General features: G+C 42.2%; 1 protein-coding gene across 1 annotated transcript in view; it reads right to left on the bottom strand.

Moving 5' to 3' along the window:
- Positions 1 to 2,967: 2,967 nt before the first annotated feature.
- Positions 2,968 to 17,489, bottom strand: part of CNBD2 (cyclic nucleotide binding domain containing 2) — a 71,517-nt gene continuing 56,995 nt past the window's right edge. The window contains exons 11-12 of the mRNA XM_037811654.1: positions 9,979 to 10,142; positions 2,968 to 3,286 (exon numbers count right to left, since the gene is read on the bottom strand). Of these exons, the coding sequence (XP_037667582.1) occupies positions 2,968 to 3,286; positions 9,979 to 10,142 (483 nt within the window). The remainder of the gene's footprint in view (positions 3,287 to 9,978; positions 10,143 to 17,489) is intronic.

The following is a 17,489-nucleotide window of genomic DNA, read 5'->3' as shown; positions in this document are numbered from 1 at the left end:
ACAAAAAGATAAACAAACCAGTTTTAAAATGGGCAAAACACTTGACATTTCTCTAAAGAAGATATACAAATGGTCAACGAGCACATGAAAAGATGCTCAACATCATAAATCATTAGAGAAATGCAAATAAAATCTCAAAATACCACTTCACACCCTCCAGGATGCCTAAAATTTTTTTTTTTTTTAAAGGAAAACAAGGTGTTGGCAAAGATACAGAAAAATTGCTGGTGGGAATGTAAAATGGTTCAGCTAGTGTGGAAAACACTTTGGCAGTTCCTCAAAAAGTTAAACATAGGCTTACCATATAATCCAGCAATTCACTCCTAGGTACATACTCAAAAGATTTGAAAACATAAATATACACCAAAACTTGCACATGGATGTTCATGGCAGCTCTATTCCTAAGAGCCTAAAAGTGGAAACAACCCAAAAGTCCATCAACAGATAAATGGATAAAAAAAAGATGGTCTAGCTATACAATGGAATATTATTCAGCTATAAAAAGAAATGAAGCTCTGATTCATGCTATAACATGGATGAAACCTGACAACATTAAACTAAGTGAAAGAAGCCAGACAGAAAAGGCTATATATTGTATGCTCCATTTAAATGAAATGTCCAAATAAGCAAATCTATAGAGATGAAAAGCAGATCAGTAGTTGCCAAGGGCTGGGGGTGGTTTGAATGAGGAGTGACTGCTTAATGGGCACAGAATTTCCGTTTGGGGTGATGAAGATGTTCTGGAACTAGATAGAGGTGATGGTGGCACAACATTGTGAATGTACTTAATGCCACTGAACAGAATTGTACACTTTAAAATGATTACAATGGCAAATTTTATGTTACATGTTTTATTACACACATGCCCAAAGCTATTCAAAAGGTTTACTTGCTCTTTCTGAAGCCCCCCCCCCTTTTTTCCCAAGAAAATGACAAAGTGGGTAAACACTCTTACAGCATAGAAAAGCTCCTTTAAGACCTCTTTAGACATTGCTCATCCTCAAGCTCCATCTGTGACAGAGTCGCTTCAGAAAAAGCTTTGCTCGTCCTCTGCCCTCCCCAACACTCCCCAAAGCCCAGCACCACCCTCTCTCTCCACATGTGCCCCCACCCTCGGCTGCTCTTGTAGTCATTTTCTCACTCATCACTGGCCTAGAAAACATGGTCTGCCTCCTATTCTGGAAGCTGTTTCTCTCAATTCCTAGGAAGCGGGACCCAGGGATCACAGCAAATAAAATCCTTCACCTTGTTATACATCTATCACCTCTTTTATCCCTAGCAGCCATTAAGCACAGATCTAGGACCTGAACCCAACAGGGCATCAGACTCTGCAAGGTGACTGTCATATCAGAAGTGCTCAATATGTCTTAGTTCTCCCCTCTTCTAGTCATGTCATGATTGCTCAACAACCATCAAGGACTCCCTATTGCCTGGAGCAGGGGTTGGCAAACTATGCTGTCACCTGTTTTTGTAAATAAAGTTTTTGGAATACAGTCACACCCATTCATTTACATATTTTCTACAGCTGCTTTTGCACTGCAGATTGCAGCCACTGTAACAGAGACCATATGGCCTGCAAATCCTAAAATAATTATTCTCTGGCACTTTGCAGAATTTGCCAGTCCCTGGCCTAGAGGATAACAGGGAGGAGATCCTTCTTTGAATCTGCTACAGAGCAAGTGCTCAATAAATAAATTTCAAATGAATGAACAAGATGTCCACATCATCATCTTGGAGTCACAGTTGTAAATGCAAAGAGATACATCAATATAGTCAGACACCCCAACTTACCTGGCCCTTGAAACTGTTACACCTTATCCTTGCAGACCTCAAATAGCTTGTCCAGGATGGCTGCAGGCATCCCCAACTTCTTGGCCATCTGGAGCTAGCAGAGAAGTCAAGATCGTTAAGTCCATCGCTTCTCTACCATTATCCACGCCAAAACCTGATAGAAAAATTGCATATTCTTCCTCTGTTGGCATGCAATATAAAAATAGTTTTCTTGTAAATTCAACAAACAAAATTATAACGTTGAATATGCTTTTCAAATCATACTCACCCTGCGCTCACGAAAACCATTGCTGTAGTCCAACTTGCCCATTTTCCCACTGGAGAATCTGAGGCGCAGGTAAAGGACAAAGCTGATCAAGGGGGTGCGGTAAGATGGAAACAGCTGGGCTCTCCTGAGTACCCGCGGCTCAGTAGTGCTCAGGTGTTCCTCCAAGCCCGCTCCCTGCCGAGCCCACTCCCTGCCAGAGGTGAGGCAGGTGAGCATGTACAGGATGGAGGGAAGGCTCCTGTCCCTGTCTGGCGGCCCAGGCCGTGCTTTCGTGCTGCTGTGGCCTCTATCAGCTCCCTTGGTGCTCTCAAAGGTAAACCATGGGACTTCCAAAGGGAGAAAAGGAGAGCAGCCCTCAGTCTGTGGTGCCAAGCAGGGACAGAGACAAGCTAACAAGGGGAGATGGCCCAGGCCAGGGACAGGCAGTCCCAGATTCAGGACCTCCGGAGGGACCTAGGAGCCTAACTTCAACCCCTGCTGCTGCTGCCTCCCTTGCCACAGGCCATTCGCTCCTCATCCTTGACCCAGGAGGCCTGCTCAGGTCATCCCACCCCATATGTCTCTCTCTGGCTCCTTGTACCTTCCCCGGCAGTCGCCCCTCTCCCTCCAGGCTCTGGCAACCACGTGTCGGTCTAACCAAGATGCCCGATGAGCAGGCGCAGACCAGCAGCCTGTAGGCCCAGCACAGCCCACCTGTGTGCTTTCTTTGTCTGATACAGTATCATTAAATAATATGAATCAGTTGCACATGTTTAGAAAACAATAGAAATCATCCACTCCCTCAAGTCCTCCAAGTGTCAGAAGAAACAGAGGCCCCAGGTGCTGCCCCCAAACCCCTCTCTGGCCCCACAACTCCCGCGGTGGGTCATCCAGGAAACGCAGTGGCAATCCCAGCACCTTCATTGGTCCTAAACAAGGACCCCTGCGTTCTTATACTGAGGCAGGAGTTCTTGGATTTTGGGCCGGGGCGCTGTGATGGTTTGGACAATCCTCAACGGGGGCAGGTATTTCTGGGGTGCCATAAAAATGGGGAAGTCAGGTTTGATCTCCTTGTCGAAGACACACAAATTCAGGACCGCAGACTTGGAGCTGTAGAAGCTTTCCTTCTTGGGTCGGACCGGGGTGAACGGGGGGTGCTGGCGGGGCTTCACCAGCAGCTGCACCAGGTCCTTCCGAAAGACGTTCCAGCTGTTCTCCTTGAGGAAATTCCGGCACATCTCTTCGTCACTAGAGAGCAGACACAGGTGCTGAGGTTCCCACGACAGCTCCCCCTGCCCCCCGCCCCCTGCCCCCAGCCCCTCTTCCTAATTCCTAAACAGACTGGGTTCCCTCCCGCCTCTGGGCCATTTCCCAGACTCTTCTCTCTGCCTCCTTGACCCTTCCACATCTTTCTTCCCCTAGACCTGTGCTGTCCCATGAGGTGGCCACGAGTCACATGTGGCTCCTGAGTACCTGAAATGTGGCCGGTCTGAATTAGAGATATGTCGTGAGTATAAAATATACAGCAGAGTATAAAATGTACAGACTTAGAGCAAAAAAGGAATGTATGTAAAATATCTTAATAATTTTTATATTCCAAGCTGAAATGATATTTTGCATGTACTGAATTACATAAAATATATTATTAAAATGAATTTCACCCATTTTACTTCTTGTGACATGGCTACTGAAAATTTAAAATTACCTATGTGATTATTAGCCATTAGGGAAATGCAAATCCAAACCACAGTGAGATACCACTTCATACCCACTAGGATGGCTAAATTTAAAAATGCAGATAATAAGTGTTAATGAGGATGTGGACAAATTGGTGGGGCTGTAAAATGGTATAGCCACTTTGGAAAACAGTCTGGCAGTTCTTCAAAAGGTTAACCATAGAGTTACCATGTGACTCAGCAATTACACCTGTAGGTATGCACCCAAGAGAAATGAAAACATATGTCCACACAAAAACTTATACATGAATGTTCATAGCATCATTATTCATAATAGCCACAAAGTGGAAACAACCCAAATGCCCATCAACTGATGAACTGATAAACAATTCTGGTATATCTATACAGTAGAGTATTATTCAACCGTAAAAAGGAATAAAGTACTGATGCATGGTACCATGTGGATGAACCTTGAAAACATTTTGCTACATGAAAGAAGCCAGTCGCAAAAGACCACATATTGTAAGATTCCATTTATATGAAAGGTCCAGAATAAGCAAATCTATAGAGACACAAAGCAGTTGAGTGCATGCCTAGGGCTAGGGAAGGAGATGGGGGTGGGGGGTGGGGAATTGACTATTAATGGATAGGGGGTTTCTTTTTAGGGACAAGAAAATGTTCTAAAATTGATTGTCATGATGATTGTACAATTCTACTAAAAACCATTGAATTGTACACTTTACATAAGTGAATTATATGGGATATGAATTATATCTCAATAAAGCTATTTTTAAAATTACATATGTGGTTTGCATTGTATTTCTTTTGGACAGATCCACCCTGGAGCCTCATTACACACATTGTAAATTGTGGCCCATCACCTGGGTATCATTAGCAATGCAGAACTCAGGCTTCTCCCAAACTTACTGAATCAGAATCTGCATTTTAACAAAATATCCAGCTGGCCTATATACACATGAAGGTTTAAAACTTAAAAGCCTGGATGAGCAACTGCCTCTCTGGGTCCTGGCTGACAGAGATTTCAGGACTCCTCCTCCTCCCCAGGGTTACTGAGTCAAAATCTGGGCACAGGGCCCTTGAATCCAAGTGCCCTAAGTGATTCAACAGAGATGTACTGAGCACCCACCGTGTGCCCCGAGCTGGGAAGACAGTGTGAACACACAGACACGGTCCCTCGGGGGGCCTGCAGTTGGCTGGCACCAGTCTGGGCACAGTGTTTGAAAATCCTGACCAGGCAAATCCCTACTGTCCTTTATGAACTAGTTTGTGTATTAAATTTCTAGGAATCTCTTTCCAGGATCTCACAGGTAAATGGGCCATTTCCCCTCTGAGGTTACCCGAGGCTTTGTACAGACTTCCACTATAACATTAACAAATAGGGCCTGGTACTATGTAAACTCTTAAAAAGCATTTTGTTGTTGTTTTTACTATTATTATTAATGGCTCTTCCTGGACTTGGCTTAGCTGAATGGGCCCCCATCTCTCCCAGGGAGAGAGTCAGAGGAGTGGGGTTAGATCCTCAAACATCATCCTATGAGAACAGATGTAAGCAAGTCTATGACCAGTGCAGGGTTTTTCATGGTGCAATTACTCTATCCCACTGCCTTTTCTTAGATGTGAGGGTGGGGAAATTGAGGTATGTGGAATGGGTCCACCACTCATCGGTTTATTTCCTTCTGAGACCACAGCAAGGGAAGGGGGTGTTACTTCCATTGGCTTGCCTATAGTCACTTTTCTAAGGAACCAGACCTAATAAATCATTAACAAATCAGAGTATTTTTCTGATTAGGTTGTATTGATCAGGACAAAGTCAACTTTGATCCACAGAGAACAATTTAAGAAAAAAATCCAGAGGTCAGAATGGACCACGAGTTAGTACTTTAGTACCAGTGGTATGCTGAAGCCAGCTCCTACCAGCCCATGAGAGCTGACTGTGAGCATCTCTTCTCAACACCATGTGCCATGACATCAGGTTGGAGGTTGAAATTGGCCATGGTGGGAGAATTTATACCACAGAAATCAGCAAACACTATAAATCAGGGTTACCTCCCACTCCCTGGAGAGTTAGTTGTTAAACATTTACCAGCATACAAGTGGATAGTCTCCACTTAACAAGTTCCATCGCCTCCCAATTTCTTACCTAATACATAACAACTTAGCATTTACTATGTGCTAAGCACTTTACATTTGCTAAGTTATTTAATTTTCACAACCACCCCATTTCACAAACATAGAAACTGGGGCTCAAAGATGCTAAGTGACTCACCAAAACCCATGAGGGGGCAAGGAGGTGATTACAAATTCTTAGGGGGAGAGAGACTAAAGAGACAGTAACATCTAAATGCAATACATAATCCTAGACTGGATCTAATAATGCAGGAGAAAATGCCCAGAAGGACATTATTGGGACATATGAAAAAATCAGAGTACAGACTGTAAGCTTTATATGAATGTTAGAATTCTTAAACTTGATCACTGTATTTAAGGTAGTTATATAAGTTCTTAGAATATGTATATGGAAGTATTGTTTTCAAGGAACGTGGCATATACAACCTACTCTCAAATGTTTAGAAAATAGATGATAGCTAGATATATAGGTATAGTTATAGATAGGTGATGGATGGATGGATGGATAGAACGATACAGCAAATCTGGCAAAATGTTAAAAGTTGGTGAATCTGCATATTTGGGTAAAGGTTATGTTGGAGTTCACTGAATGTGTCTATATATGTTTTGATTTATTTTTGCAATCATCCTCTAAGTTTCAAATTATTTCAAAAAAAAAGTTAAAAAAATTCTTAGGGGATACTTTATTTTTGGACCCAGAGCCCAAGTTTGATGCAGATGGTCATATTCATTTCTAGTCTACTTTTTCACTAAACGGAGTATCTCTTCTAGGTCTCCAGCTTCATGAAGGGCGTTCAGTTCCAAACCCCTGCTTCATTTAGGCTGAAAGTTTCATCTGTCCTCCAGGCTTTAAAACTACAGCCTATGAACACTCTTAACCCCTCCCCACCGGGCCATCCTAGCAACAGAGCACACTTTGTCCTCTGGTTTTTAGGATCCTCTTCAATTCTGGCTCTTGGGGATTTCCGTTACTTCTTGTGAACTCAGCCATTCACGATTTTATGTGGCATTGCCTGTGTTTTGTAGGGGGTGAGTTTTTAGGTTATTTAGCCAATGGTATTGCAGGACAAATGTCTTTGCTATTGACTGTGAATTCTTCAGATGTCACTTCTTCTCCAGATCTCAGAGTCCTCATTTGAAGCAGGAGGGATTTGGACTAAATGATAGCTATGTTTTCTGCCTGCTTTAGCAGTCTAGAAATGTATGAGATCAACAATTAATGAATAAGACAGAATTCGATCTGTCAGCATTATATATGATTGCAGCAAAGTGCTGACTGCGCGGCTCAGACGCCAAGTGCCCAAACATCTGCCACCCTCAAATCTAAGTAAACCTTTTCTGAATTTCAATTCAACAACATCAACTGATAACCACACTACATGCCAGATATTATGTGAGGAGCTAAGGTCCCTTAATTCCTTTTTTGAGGACATGGGTATAAATAGCCCTTTTCTGTATTGGCAGTATACAGGGATCAGAGAATTGTGGCTCTTTGAACTGGAAGGAACCACCAGTGTCTCTCAACCAAGCAGGGTGAGAAAAACATTCACACATAATTGTGTCCCAGTTTTGGCCATATCCACACACCATCTGTTCTTTAATTTACTAATGAGTTTTCTTGAAGTCTAATCAGTTTCTTTTACTTAAGAGCTTACTTTAGCTTTGTCTTAGGCAAAAAAAGATCTATCAAATGATGGATTTGGTAAAGCTAGTCATGTGTTTTTTCTCATTCACACAAATGAATACTTAACTCTCAAAATTAAAGATATGAGTCTGTGTACCACCTAAAATCATCTTGTAACCCTTCTGTGGAATATGTTCTATACTTTGGGAAACACTCATCTAGTCTAATTTTCTTATTTCACAGATTGGAGTCTGAAGCCCAGGGAGAGGCAGTGACTTGTCCAAGGTCCTGCAGATCTTACATCAAATAACCTCTAGATCTGCCTGCCTTCACACCCCTGATGTCTCCACTCTGGAATCACTTTCTTCCTACACCTGCCAGCAGAACCATATCTGATCACTCAAGTAAAGAAAGGAAGATGAAAAACTGTATAATCAGTATGGTCTCCACTATGAGTATCATAGTGCATGAATGATACAAGCTTATTTACACAGATGATGCAGAGAAAAACATACTTAAAGGAAATACGTGCTATCTGGGATTGTTGGAGGATTGCAAATGATTTTGGTTTTTTCCCTTTTTAATGTTTAACATTTTCCAGTTTTCTGCAAAGAGTATGCCCCATTCATTCATTGAGCATTTATTGAACGCCCACCACATGCCAGCAACTACAACATGCTACAGATGGAAGATGGATAAAGCACAATCTCTGCCTTCACATAGCAATTAGTCAACTGGTGGGGAAAGAGCTGCATAAGCAGTTACCTAAAATACAACACGGTACGGTCATTGATAGAGCTGTGCAGGCAGTGTTATGTGTACAAAAAAAGGGGTACTTATCCCAACCTGGGGTCAGTCAGCAAAGGCTTCCTCGAGGAGGTGAATCCTGAAGAATGAATAGAAGTTAACCAGAAGCAAAAGGTGTAGGGTTGGGGGATGGTGTTCCGGGTAGAAGGGCCAGCACTGACAAAGGCAAGGAGTGTGCAGGGTCCAGAGGCAATCTGCCTGGGTTGCTGGAGTGGGTCAGACATGGCAGGAGGTGCTGCAGTGGAGCTGAGTGGGGGCTAGAGTATGAAGGGCCTTTTATATGGCATTGAACTTGGACTTCTTCCTATAGGCAGTGAGACACAACTGAAAGGTTTCAAGCAGGGGTTTAACAGTGTTGGATTTTGGGTTTTAGCAAGAGTACAGTGGGCAGAACGGATCTGGTGGGGAGGAGACTGAGGCAGGGGGCCAGGGGTAACGCTGTTGTAAGAGAGGAGTCTAGGCTGCAAATCCCAAAGCAGTGCTGGGGACATGATGTCACTTAGGGGGGTGTATGAGATCACTGGAGTCTGGGAAGAAAATATTATTCTTTGTCTCATTCTTTTTAAAAATCTATTTTTGCATGCTTTATAATGTATATGATGTATCAGAACAGCAATTTATGGATATAACAAACATAATTAATATACACTATATACATTATATATATGTTAGGGTTAATGTGCAAACGCTTTTTAATAATAGGAGTTATGAGATCAAAACAGTTTTGAGAACACTGCCTTGGGCAATAAATTAATTTTCACATAAAAATATTTATTTTCTGATTATAATAGTAGTAACATTCACTCTGGAAATGCTGGAAACCATAAAAAAGCAAAAAGAAAAAGAAGCACTCACATCTTTCAAGACAGAATTTATTTTTTAAAATTATAAAAGTAATATGTTACCACCAAAAATTTGGAGAATAGAGAAAAGGAAAAAAACCCCACTTGGAATGTCACTACCCTGACACACTTTTTAAAAGTATATCTTTTTTTTCCCCTTATTACAAAAGCAATGCACAACTATTGCAAAAATAATTAAACATGGGAGGAAGATTTATTATATAACAAGAAGATCCTCTTTAGTTCCCCCTTCCAGGGAGAATGACAATTACAAATTTGGCAATACAGTGGCTGTTATCATTTTTGCTTATTTCCTTCTAGGTTTTCCTCATGTGTTTTATAAAGGCATAATCATAGTATATATACAATTTTGTACCCTGCCCTTTTCATGTATCATTATATCACCCACTTTATTCTGATGCTATGGAGCCATTAAACTTACAATTTGTAAAATAAAAGTTATATTTTATCAAGGGAATGTACCATAATTTTTCAAACTATTCCCTTCATGTGGCATGTGTAGGTTGTTTTTTATTTCCTCTCAATTATGAATATGGCTGCTATGAGCATCTTAAAGCATGTAGCTTTCCTATATTTTGGCCATATAAAGATAAATTCTCAGAAGGTAGAGCTTTGCCTCAAAGAACAGGGACAGTTTTATGGCCCTTGAAACAATACTAAAATTATCAAAAGTGTTGAGCCAATTTATAGTGTATCAATAATTACCAGTTACATCTTACCCTTGTCAGCATTAGGTATTGTTTTATTCTTATTTTACTAAAATAACAGCTGTAAAGTTTTTCTTTTGATCTGACAGAATTTATGCACATTTCCAGCACTGACCTGGGGTATTCAATCATCAGCTTCGACAACTTCTCTCTTGTCTCGCTGTCCAACAATGCAACAAATTTTTCTCTCCTCACTCGTATCACCTCAGCTCCATGGCTCACCAGGATCAGGGGTCGCTTGTCATATTGGGTCTCAGCCAGGAGGGCCTGCTGAAGGCCCTGGAGGAAGGAGGGCACAGAAAGTCAGACTCAAAGACCATGCAGTTCGACCATCAGACTATTGAGATGGGAAGGAGGCCCCAAGTGCAAGATGAATCCATCTGGGGCCACCCAGCAAGTCCCAGGCAGGAAAAGCCCAGGGTTCCTTTTGCACTGTGACATTGCAGCTCAGGCTCCTCAAATTAGAAGAGCTCCTATGGCCCTTCATTCATTGTCCTACCTCCATCTCTAAGAACTGCACCCACTACGCATGCTCTCCAGAGAAGTTCCCCCACTGTCCACCTCAACCTTTCTTTTGGCCACATAAGCCCATTTTCTCTTTCTTGGGACTGAGGACAAAAATCAAAGTCTTCCTCTTCTAGAAGACTTTTCCCCTTTTCAAGTTCCCCCACCTCCCACCGCATCCTTTTCTGCAGGCTTTTACTCAGAAACATGTCTCTCCACTGAGCCTCAGATCTTTCTCTATCCCTCACAGACTTTCACACCCACCAGCCCTTCCCTCTGCCGCTCACACTGTTCCTCCTGCTCCTTGGCTTGTACTCATACTTAGTTATAAGTGTAAGGGACTTGGAGACCAGCAGGCACACCTGCTTAGTTTACAGAGAGGTTAAACTGCTTTTTAAGGAGACACTCTGAGAAGGGGCAGAGCTGGGCCTAGAATCCTTGTTGCCAGACTCCCAATCCAGTGCTCTTGCTTCAGCCTCTTAATTGAGACTCAGGCAAAGAGGGGACAGCCTCCAATGCCCGGCTGTCCTGACCTGAAGAGGAGAGCGGGCCATGAACCAAGAGGTCTGCTCTACGGAGGCCTCGTGGGGTTGGGAATAATCCTGGCTTCAGAAGTTAGATCCCAGTGCTTACTTGTCATGTGGCTTTGGGCAAGTTAAGAACCTCCCTGGACCACTGTTTGCTCACCTGTGATGGGCAGGTGAGAATAGCTGCCCCACAGGTCTGTAGGAATTCTGAGTTTGAAAGGAGATGTGAAGTGGATTTGGAGCTGTCTCCCTCCAGCCCCTACCTCCCCTGTTTGGGTTCTAGACCCTGAAGCATGACCATCTAGAAACCCTGCAGGGCTTCAAGGCCTGACTGTTCCCCTCCTTGGCAAGACTGGGATGGAGCTGTTACCTTTCTTAGGAAACTGTGGAAGGTCTAAACAAGTTGGTTTGCATAAAGATGCAGTTAGAGACTTGAGGCACCTCACGAGTTAGCTGTGCTCAGGACACTGGGCACGGAGGCTGTCTAACCATGGCCTGGCTTTGCACAGAAACACACACACACACACCCACTCCTCACAACCACCCTAAGGGATAGGGATTATCATCCTCATGTGGGAAACAAGGTTCAGAAAAGGAAATTTACTTATCCAAGGTCACTTATCAATATTATAACAATGATAATAAAAATAGCACCAGATAACACTTAGTTAGCAGCCTCTGTGTGTAGTAACTCATTTAACCCTCACAACCACCCCATGAGGTGGGAACTATTGTTATCATTTTACAGAAGATGCCACTGAGGTTAAGGAACTCAACTCGCCGAACATCACATAGTATGGAAATAGAAGAGCTAGAGCTTGAACCAGAGGGGTTTGTCTTCAGAGTCCATGCTTTTACCACTGCACAGTCCATAGTGGAGACACAAAGAGGTTAAGTAACTTGCCCAAGGTAACAGTCAGAAGAAGCCAGGACTTGAACCCAGGGGACTGTTAGGGAGCCTCGCTGTGGGTGGAGCCGTCCTGCTTTCCCTGCCATCCATCTCCAAACCACCCTCCACACACCAGCCAGAGGGATCTTTTAAAAAAAGGACTGAAAGCAGGGACTCAACAGACATTTGCACACCAATATTCATAGTGGAGTTATTCACAATTGCCAAAAGATGGAAGCAATCCAAGTGCCCTTCAACTAATGTATGGATAAATAAATGTGGTCTATCCATACAATGGAATATTATTCAGCCATAAAAAGGAATGAGGCTCTGATACATGTGACGACATGGATGAACACTGACGACATCGTGTTGAGTGCAATATTAAACGATCTTACTGATATGAAATAATTAGAATAAGCAAACCTATAGAGTCAGAAACTAGAATATAGATTACCAGGGCCAAGGGTGGGAGTACGGAATGGGGAGTCAATGCTTAAATTTTATCGAGTTTCTATTTGGGTTGATGGAAAACTTTTGGTAATGGATGGTGGTAATGGTACAAAAACAGTGTGAACATAATTAACAGCATAGTATTATATAGCTGAATGTGGTTAAAAGGGGAGATTTTAGGTTGTGTATATGTTAATAGAATAAAAATTAAAAAAAAAAAACAAAAAACAGGCCTTACAACACAAATGGTAAACGCAGTCGTAAACAATGGCCTGTAGCTAATAGTACAATTATAAAAATGCTCTTTCATGAATTGTAACAAATGTACCACACTAAAGCAAGGTGTTAATAATAGGGTGATATATGGGAACTCTGTATTTTATTCATGATCTTTCAGTAAATCTACAACTGTTTGAATTTTAAAAAAATGGAAGTCAGATCATGTTACTTCACTGCCTAGACTCTTCAAATAGCTTCCCACAGCAACCAGGATAAAATAAAACTCCTGGACTGGCTGCCAAGGCCTGGGCCTCGTGCCACCCCTGCTGTCCCCTCCCATCCCCTGAACCTGCCAGGCCCCTGCCCACCTCAGGCTTTGAAGCTGCTGTTCCTGTGGCTGGAATATGCATCCCCCGGGTCAGTCTGTGGTTTATTCTTTTCACTATTAAGGTCTCAGCTTAATATCACCTCCTCAGAGCAGCCTTCTTTGCTCATCCCACTTAAGAAGCTCCCAGCCCTGCTTTCTAGTCCATTCCTAACAGCCATTTGCCTCTTCCTATGTATTTGTTGGTTTATCTGCTTATTCTTGGCCTCTGACTAGATGGTAAGCTCCATGAGGGCAGGAATGATGGAGTTTACTCACCCATACTGACACCCTGGCCATGCTAGGAACACGTAGATGTTCAAGAAATATCTGCTTATATTTCAGAGTCGCAGAATTTTAGAGTTGGCAGCTCATCCAAGTGAGTTTCCTCATTTTTGGAAGAAGACAGATTCAGAGAGGTGAGGTGATCTGCCCAAGGCCACACAGCCAGCTAATGAGAAGCAAAATGAGAACACAACCCCCATCTGTGACCTTCCTTCTGTCCTGCTCATGGCTCTGGCCTGGACACCTGTCACCACCGCCCCACCTGTCTACTGCTGCACACTCCCTGGAGAAGTCTAGCCACACCTCCTGGCTCAAAACCTGGGCCTCTATATTTCAGGCACCTACCTCTGCTGCTTCCAGGACTGACCCAGCTCTACTCTTCAGCTCCCAAGGACAAGGAAAATGTGATCTCCTACCTAATGGGAGGTGAACATGTCACAGCTGTTACTGTTCATTCTCCTACAAATGGAGCCCGGGCCTAGAAAGCAGGGAGAGTGCGGTCTTATCCCAGGCACATCATGGAGACATCCACAGACATTTTCTCTAAGGGAGTCATGTCAACAAATATTTGCTGAGGGCCTTCTATATGCTGGGCCCTGTGGGGTGAACCAGAAAGCCAGTTTCTTGCCCTGAGTCCCTATTCTGGCATTCCAGGCCCTGCATTCCTGTTCCATCCATACAGCCTCCCATTCCCGCCAGCATCGACCAAGGTGAAATTCCTTCCGGCCCTTTTGTGCTTCAACCCCGCCCAGGGTGCCCGAGAGTCCCCAGCCCCGCCACTGTGCAATGTCCCAGGCTATCCTGTGGCACCCTGTGTGCAGTTCTGAGCAGCCCACCCTCAGCAAAGCACTGACAAAGTGGAATGAAGTAGAGAGTGAGAAGGCTGGAAACTACAGCACATGAAGAGTGGCTGAAGGCACAGAGGATGTTTTGTCTGAACTAGAAAATAATTAATGGGGTAGTGGCACTCTGCCTGGCTCCTTAAATGTTCAATGAAAGACAAAACAGCATTCTGCAAATATCACATGGTAAGGAAGCCGATTTCTTCTGTTTTGTTCTTAGATGGGTGGTTGGGTGGATGAGGATGGTATGGGAGCTGGTCAAAAATAGCAGGAGACTTTTACCGAACAAAGGGAAGAATTTTCTAAGAGCTTGAAAACATTCACCCAGGCTTGACTGAGGGCCATGCTAGGTGTTGGGGCTCCCAGATGACCCCTGCACAGATCTTCCTGCCTCTGAAGGCACAAAGACATCCAGCCCAGTGGGCAGGAGCATTATCAACTGACCATAACACAGGGTGAGAAGGGCAAGAGGGACCCTGGAGACACCATACCTGAGGGACAGTGGAAAGGGCGGTATGAAGGAGCAGGTTCCCATTGGTAGGATGACCACACAAGGCTTCAAAGGAGGACGGCCCCGCCCTGGGCAGCTGAGGCCACTCTGACTCCTCAGGAGGCCCTCCTGCCCACCGCCAGCCACCACCCGCCACTCAGTCCCAGGGCTTATCACCCACTTCAGTGATCACCTCATGGCTAGACCCGTCTCATCCACACTTCCGCCTCCACTACTGGACTTTTTAAAAAATAGACTTTATATTTTAGAACAGTTGTAGATTTACAGAAAAATTGAGAAGCTAGTAAGGAGTTCCTATCTACCCCACACACAGTTTCCCCCATCATTAACATCATAACATTAGTGTGATACCTTCATTAGAATGATATTGATAAATACAATTTATCAACAATATATATATTGTTATATATATATTTATCAACAATATATATATTTATAAATGTAATTTATCAACAATATTGATAAATTATTATTAACTAAATTGAAAGTTTTTTTTTTTTTAATTTTATGGTTTTATCTAATGCCCCTTTTCTGTTCCAGGATCCCATCCAGGATTCCACATGACATTTACTCGTCATGTGTCTTTAGGCTCCTCTTGACTGTCACAGTCTCAGTATTTCCTTGTGTCTGATGACCTCAACAGTTTTGAGGAGCACTGGTGAGGGATTTTGTAGGATTCGCCACTACTGGAATTTGTTTGATATTTTTCTCATGATGAGACTTGAATTAGGGGCCATTGGGAAGAAGACCAAAGAGGTAAAGGCCCCTTCTCACCCCATCCTATCAACATGATTTGTGACTGATGATGTTGGCCTTGATCGCCTGGCCGAGGTAGTGTTTGTTAAATTTCTCCACTGTAAATTACTCTCTTTCCCTCCTTTCCATACATTATTTCTTTGGAAGGAAGTCACTGTGTACAGACCACACTTAAAGAGTGGAAACATTATCTAGATAATCTTGAAGGCAGATTATCCAGATAAATTATTTGGAGTTCTTCTGCAAGGGAGATTTATCTCTTCTTCCTCTTTTATTAATTTATTTAATCACATATTTTATCAACAAGCACCCATAGTTATTTTATACGTTGGGTCATAATCTAATATTACTTTATTTTGTTGCTCAAATTGTCCCAGCCTTGGCCATCAGGAGCTCTTTCAGGTGGCTCCTGTGTCTCCTTGATGTACCGTATCAATGTAGTTATTGGTGGTGGTTTATTTATTTATTTTAACACTTCCTGTTCTTTCTGGCACCACAAAAGCCTCCAGGCTCATTATATTTACTTCCTGCCCTAGCCCTAGAACTAGCTATTTCTCCAATGAGTCCTGGTTCCTTTTAATGGAGAATGGTATTAGAAACTACGATCTGGGTGCTAGATGTGCTCGTCGCTACTGGGGTGTCATTTCTTATAGGCTTTCTCAGCTGACTGAGTAAAAACTAGATGTGTTTACAATCGCCCAAGTGGGCCATATTTTTATATGGCACCATCCATATCTATATCAAGCTTAACATGAGTTCCTACTGATGTTTCCAACTCTAGCCCATTACCACACAGATCATTCTAGCCTCCTCCCTTTGTTTATCTGTAAATTCTCACTCCAACAGTGAAAAAATGGCTCTCAACATCTGCCCTTGATTTACTTAACTGATCCATTCTAGTATTCATGTATAGCAGTATCAGAATTTTCAACCTGTACCCCATGGGAAACATTATCAACTAGAGTCCTGTGTTTCTGTGGCAGCAACTTTTGCCTTTAGTCTTACAGACTCCAGTCATTTCCAAAATTACTTAGTTCTGTTCCATGTCCCCCCATCCCCTTCACTGAGGTTGTTTCATATATTGGTGATAGAGGTAGATTCTTTTGTCCCAGTCTGCATTCCTTCCTGGTATTCTCCGACATCCTAAATGACTTTTTTTTTTTTGTTTTTAAATGAATTGCATCATTGGGGTTCTCTTGTTGTACAGTAAAATTCTATGGGTTTTGACAAATGCATAATGCCTTGTATCCCCATTACAACAGTATACAAAATAATTTTACTACTCTAAAAACTCTCTGTGCTTCACCTATCCATCTCTCCCCCTGAAACGTGAACCTCTGGCAATCACTGACCATTTTATTCTCATATAGTTTTGCCTTTACCAGAGTGTCATATAATTGGAATCATATATATTTAGCCTTTTCATATTGGCTTCTTTTACTTAGCAATATTCATTTAAAGTTCTTCCATCTCTTTTCATGGCTTGATAGCCCGATTCTTTTTATCATCAAGTAATATTCCATTGTATAGATTTACCACAGTTTGTTTATTCATTCACCTTTCCATATAAACATTAGAATGACTTTGCTGATAGCCACAAATAGATTATTGCACAGTGGATTGTATATCATGGATGATTGTATGGTGTGTGAATGTATTTCAATAAAACTGAATTTAATAAAAAAAAATAGATTATTGCAATTTTGGTTGGAATTGCATTGAATCTTTGGATCAAGTTGGGAAGAACTGACATCTTAACCATAGTGAATCTCCCAATTCATGAACATTGAATATTTTTCCATTATTTAGATCCTTGAATTCTTTCATTAGAGTTTTATAGTTTTCTGCAAATAGATCCTGAACATATTTGTTAGATTTATACCTAATACCCAAGTATTTCATTTTTTGGTGCTACTGTAAATGGCATTGTGTCATAAATTTCAAATTTCAATGGTTCATTGCCGGTATATAGGAAATCAATTGACTTTTTTTTTTCCATTTTTTTTATTTTGAAATAAATTCAAAGTTATATGAACAGTTGCAAAAACAATACTAGCCCCATACACAGAATTCCATCATACCCTGACCCCCTCCCCCAATAGCTCAATCAACCAACTTTAACATGCTGTCACATCGCTATTTCTTTCCCTCCCTCCCTATCTATCATCCATCATCTATTGCTCTGTCTTCTGAACATATGAGAGTTAGCTGCACACATCCTTGAACATACATTATAATTCACGTATACACTTTCCATGAACAAGAACATTCTTTTA

This window comes from Choloepus didactylus, chromosome 19 (assembly GCF_015220235.1).
Source record: "Choloepus didactylus isolate mChoDid1 chromosome 19, mChoDid1.pri, whole genome shotgun sequence".
Lineage (NCBI taxonomy): Eukaryota > Metazoa > Chordata > Mammalia > Pilosa > Megalonychidae > Choloepus > Choloepus didactylus.
Note: the sequence above shows the minus strand (reverse complement) of the source record. Positions and strands in the feature narration are given on the sequence as shown.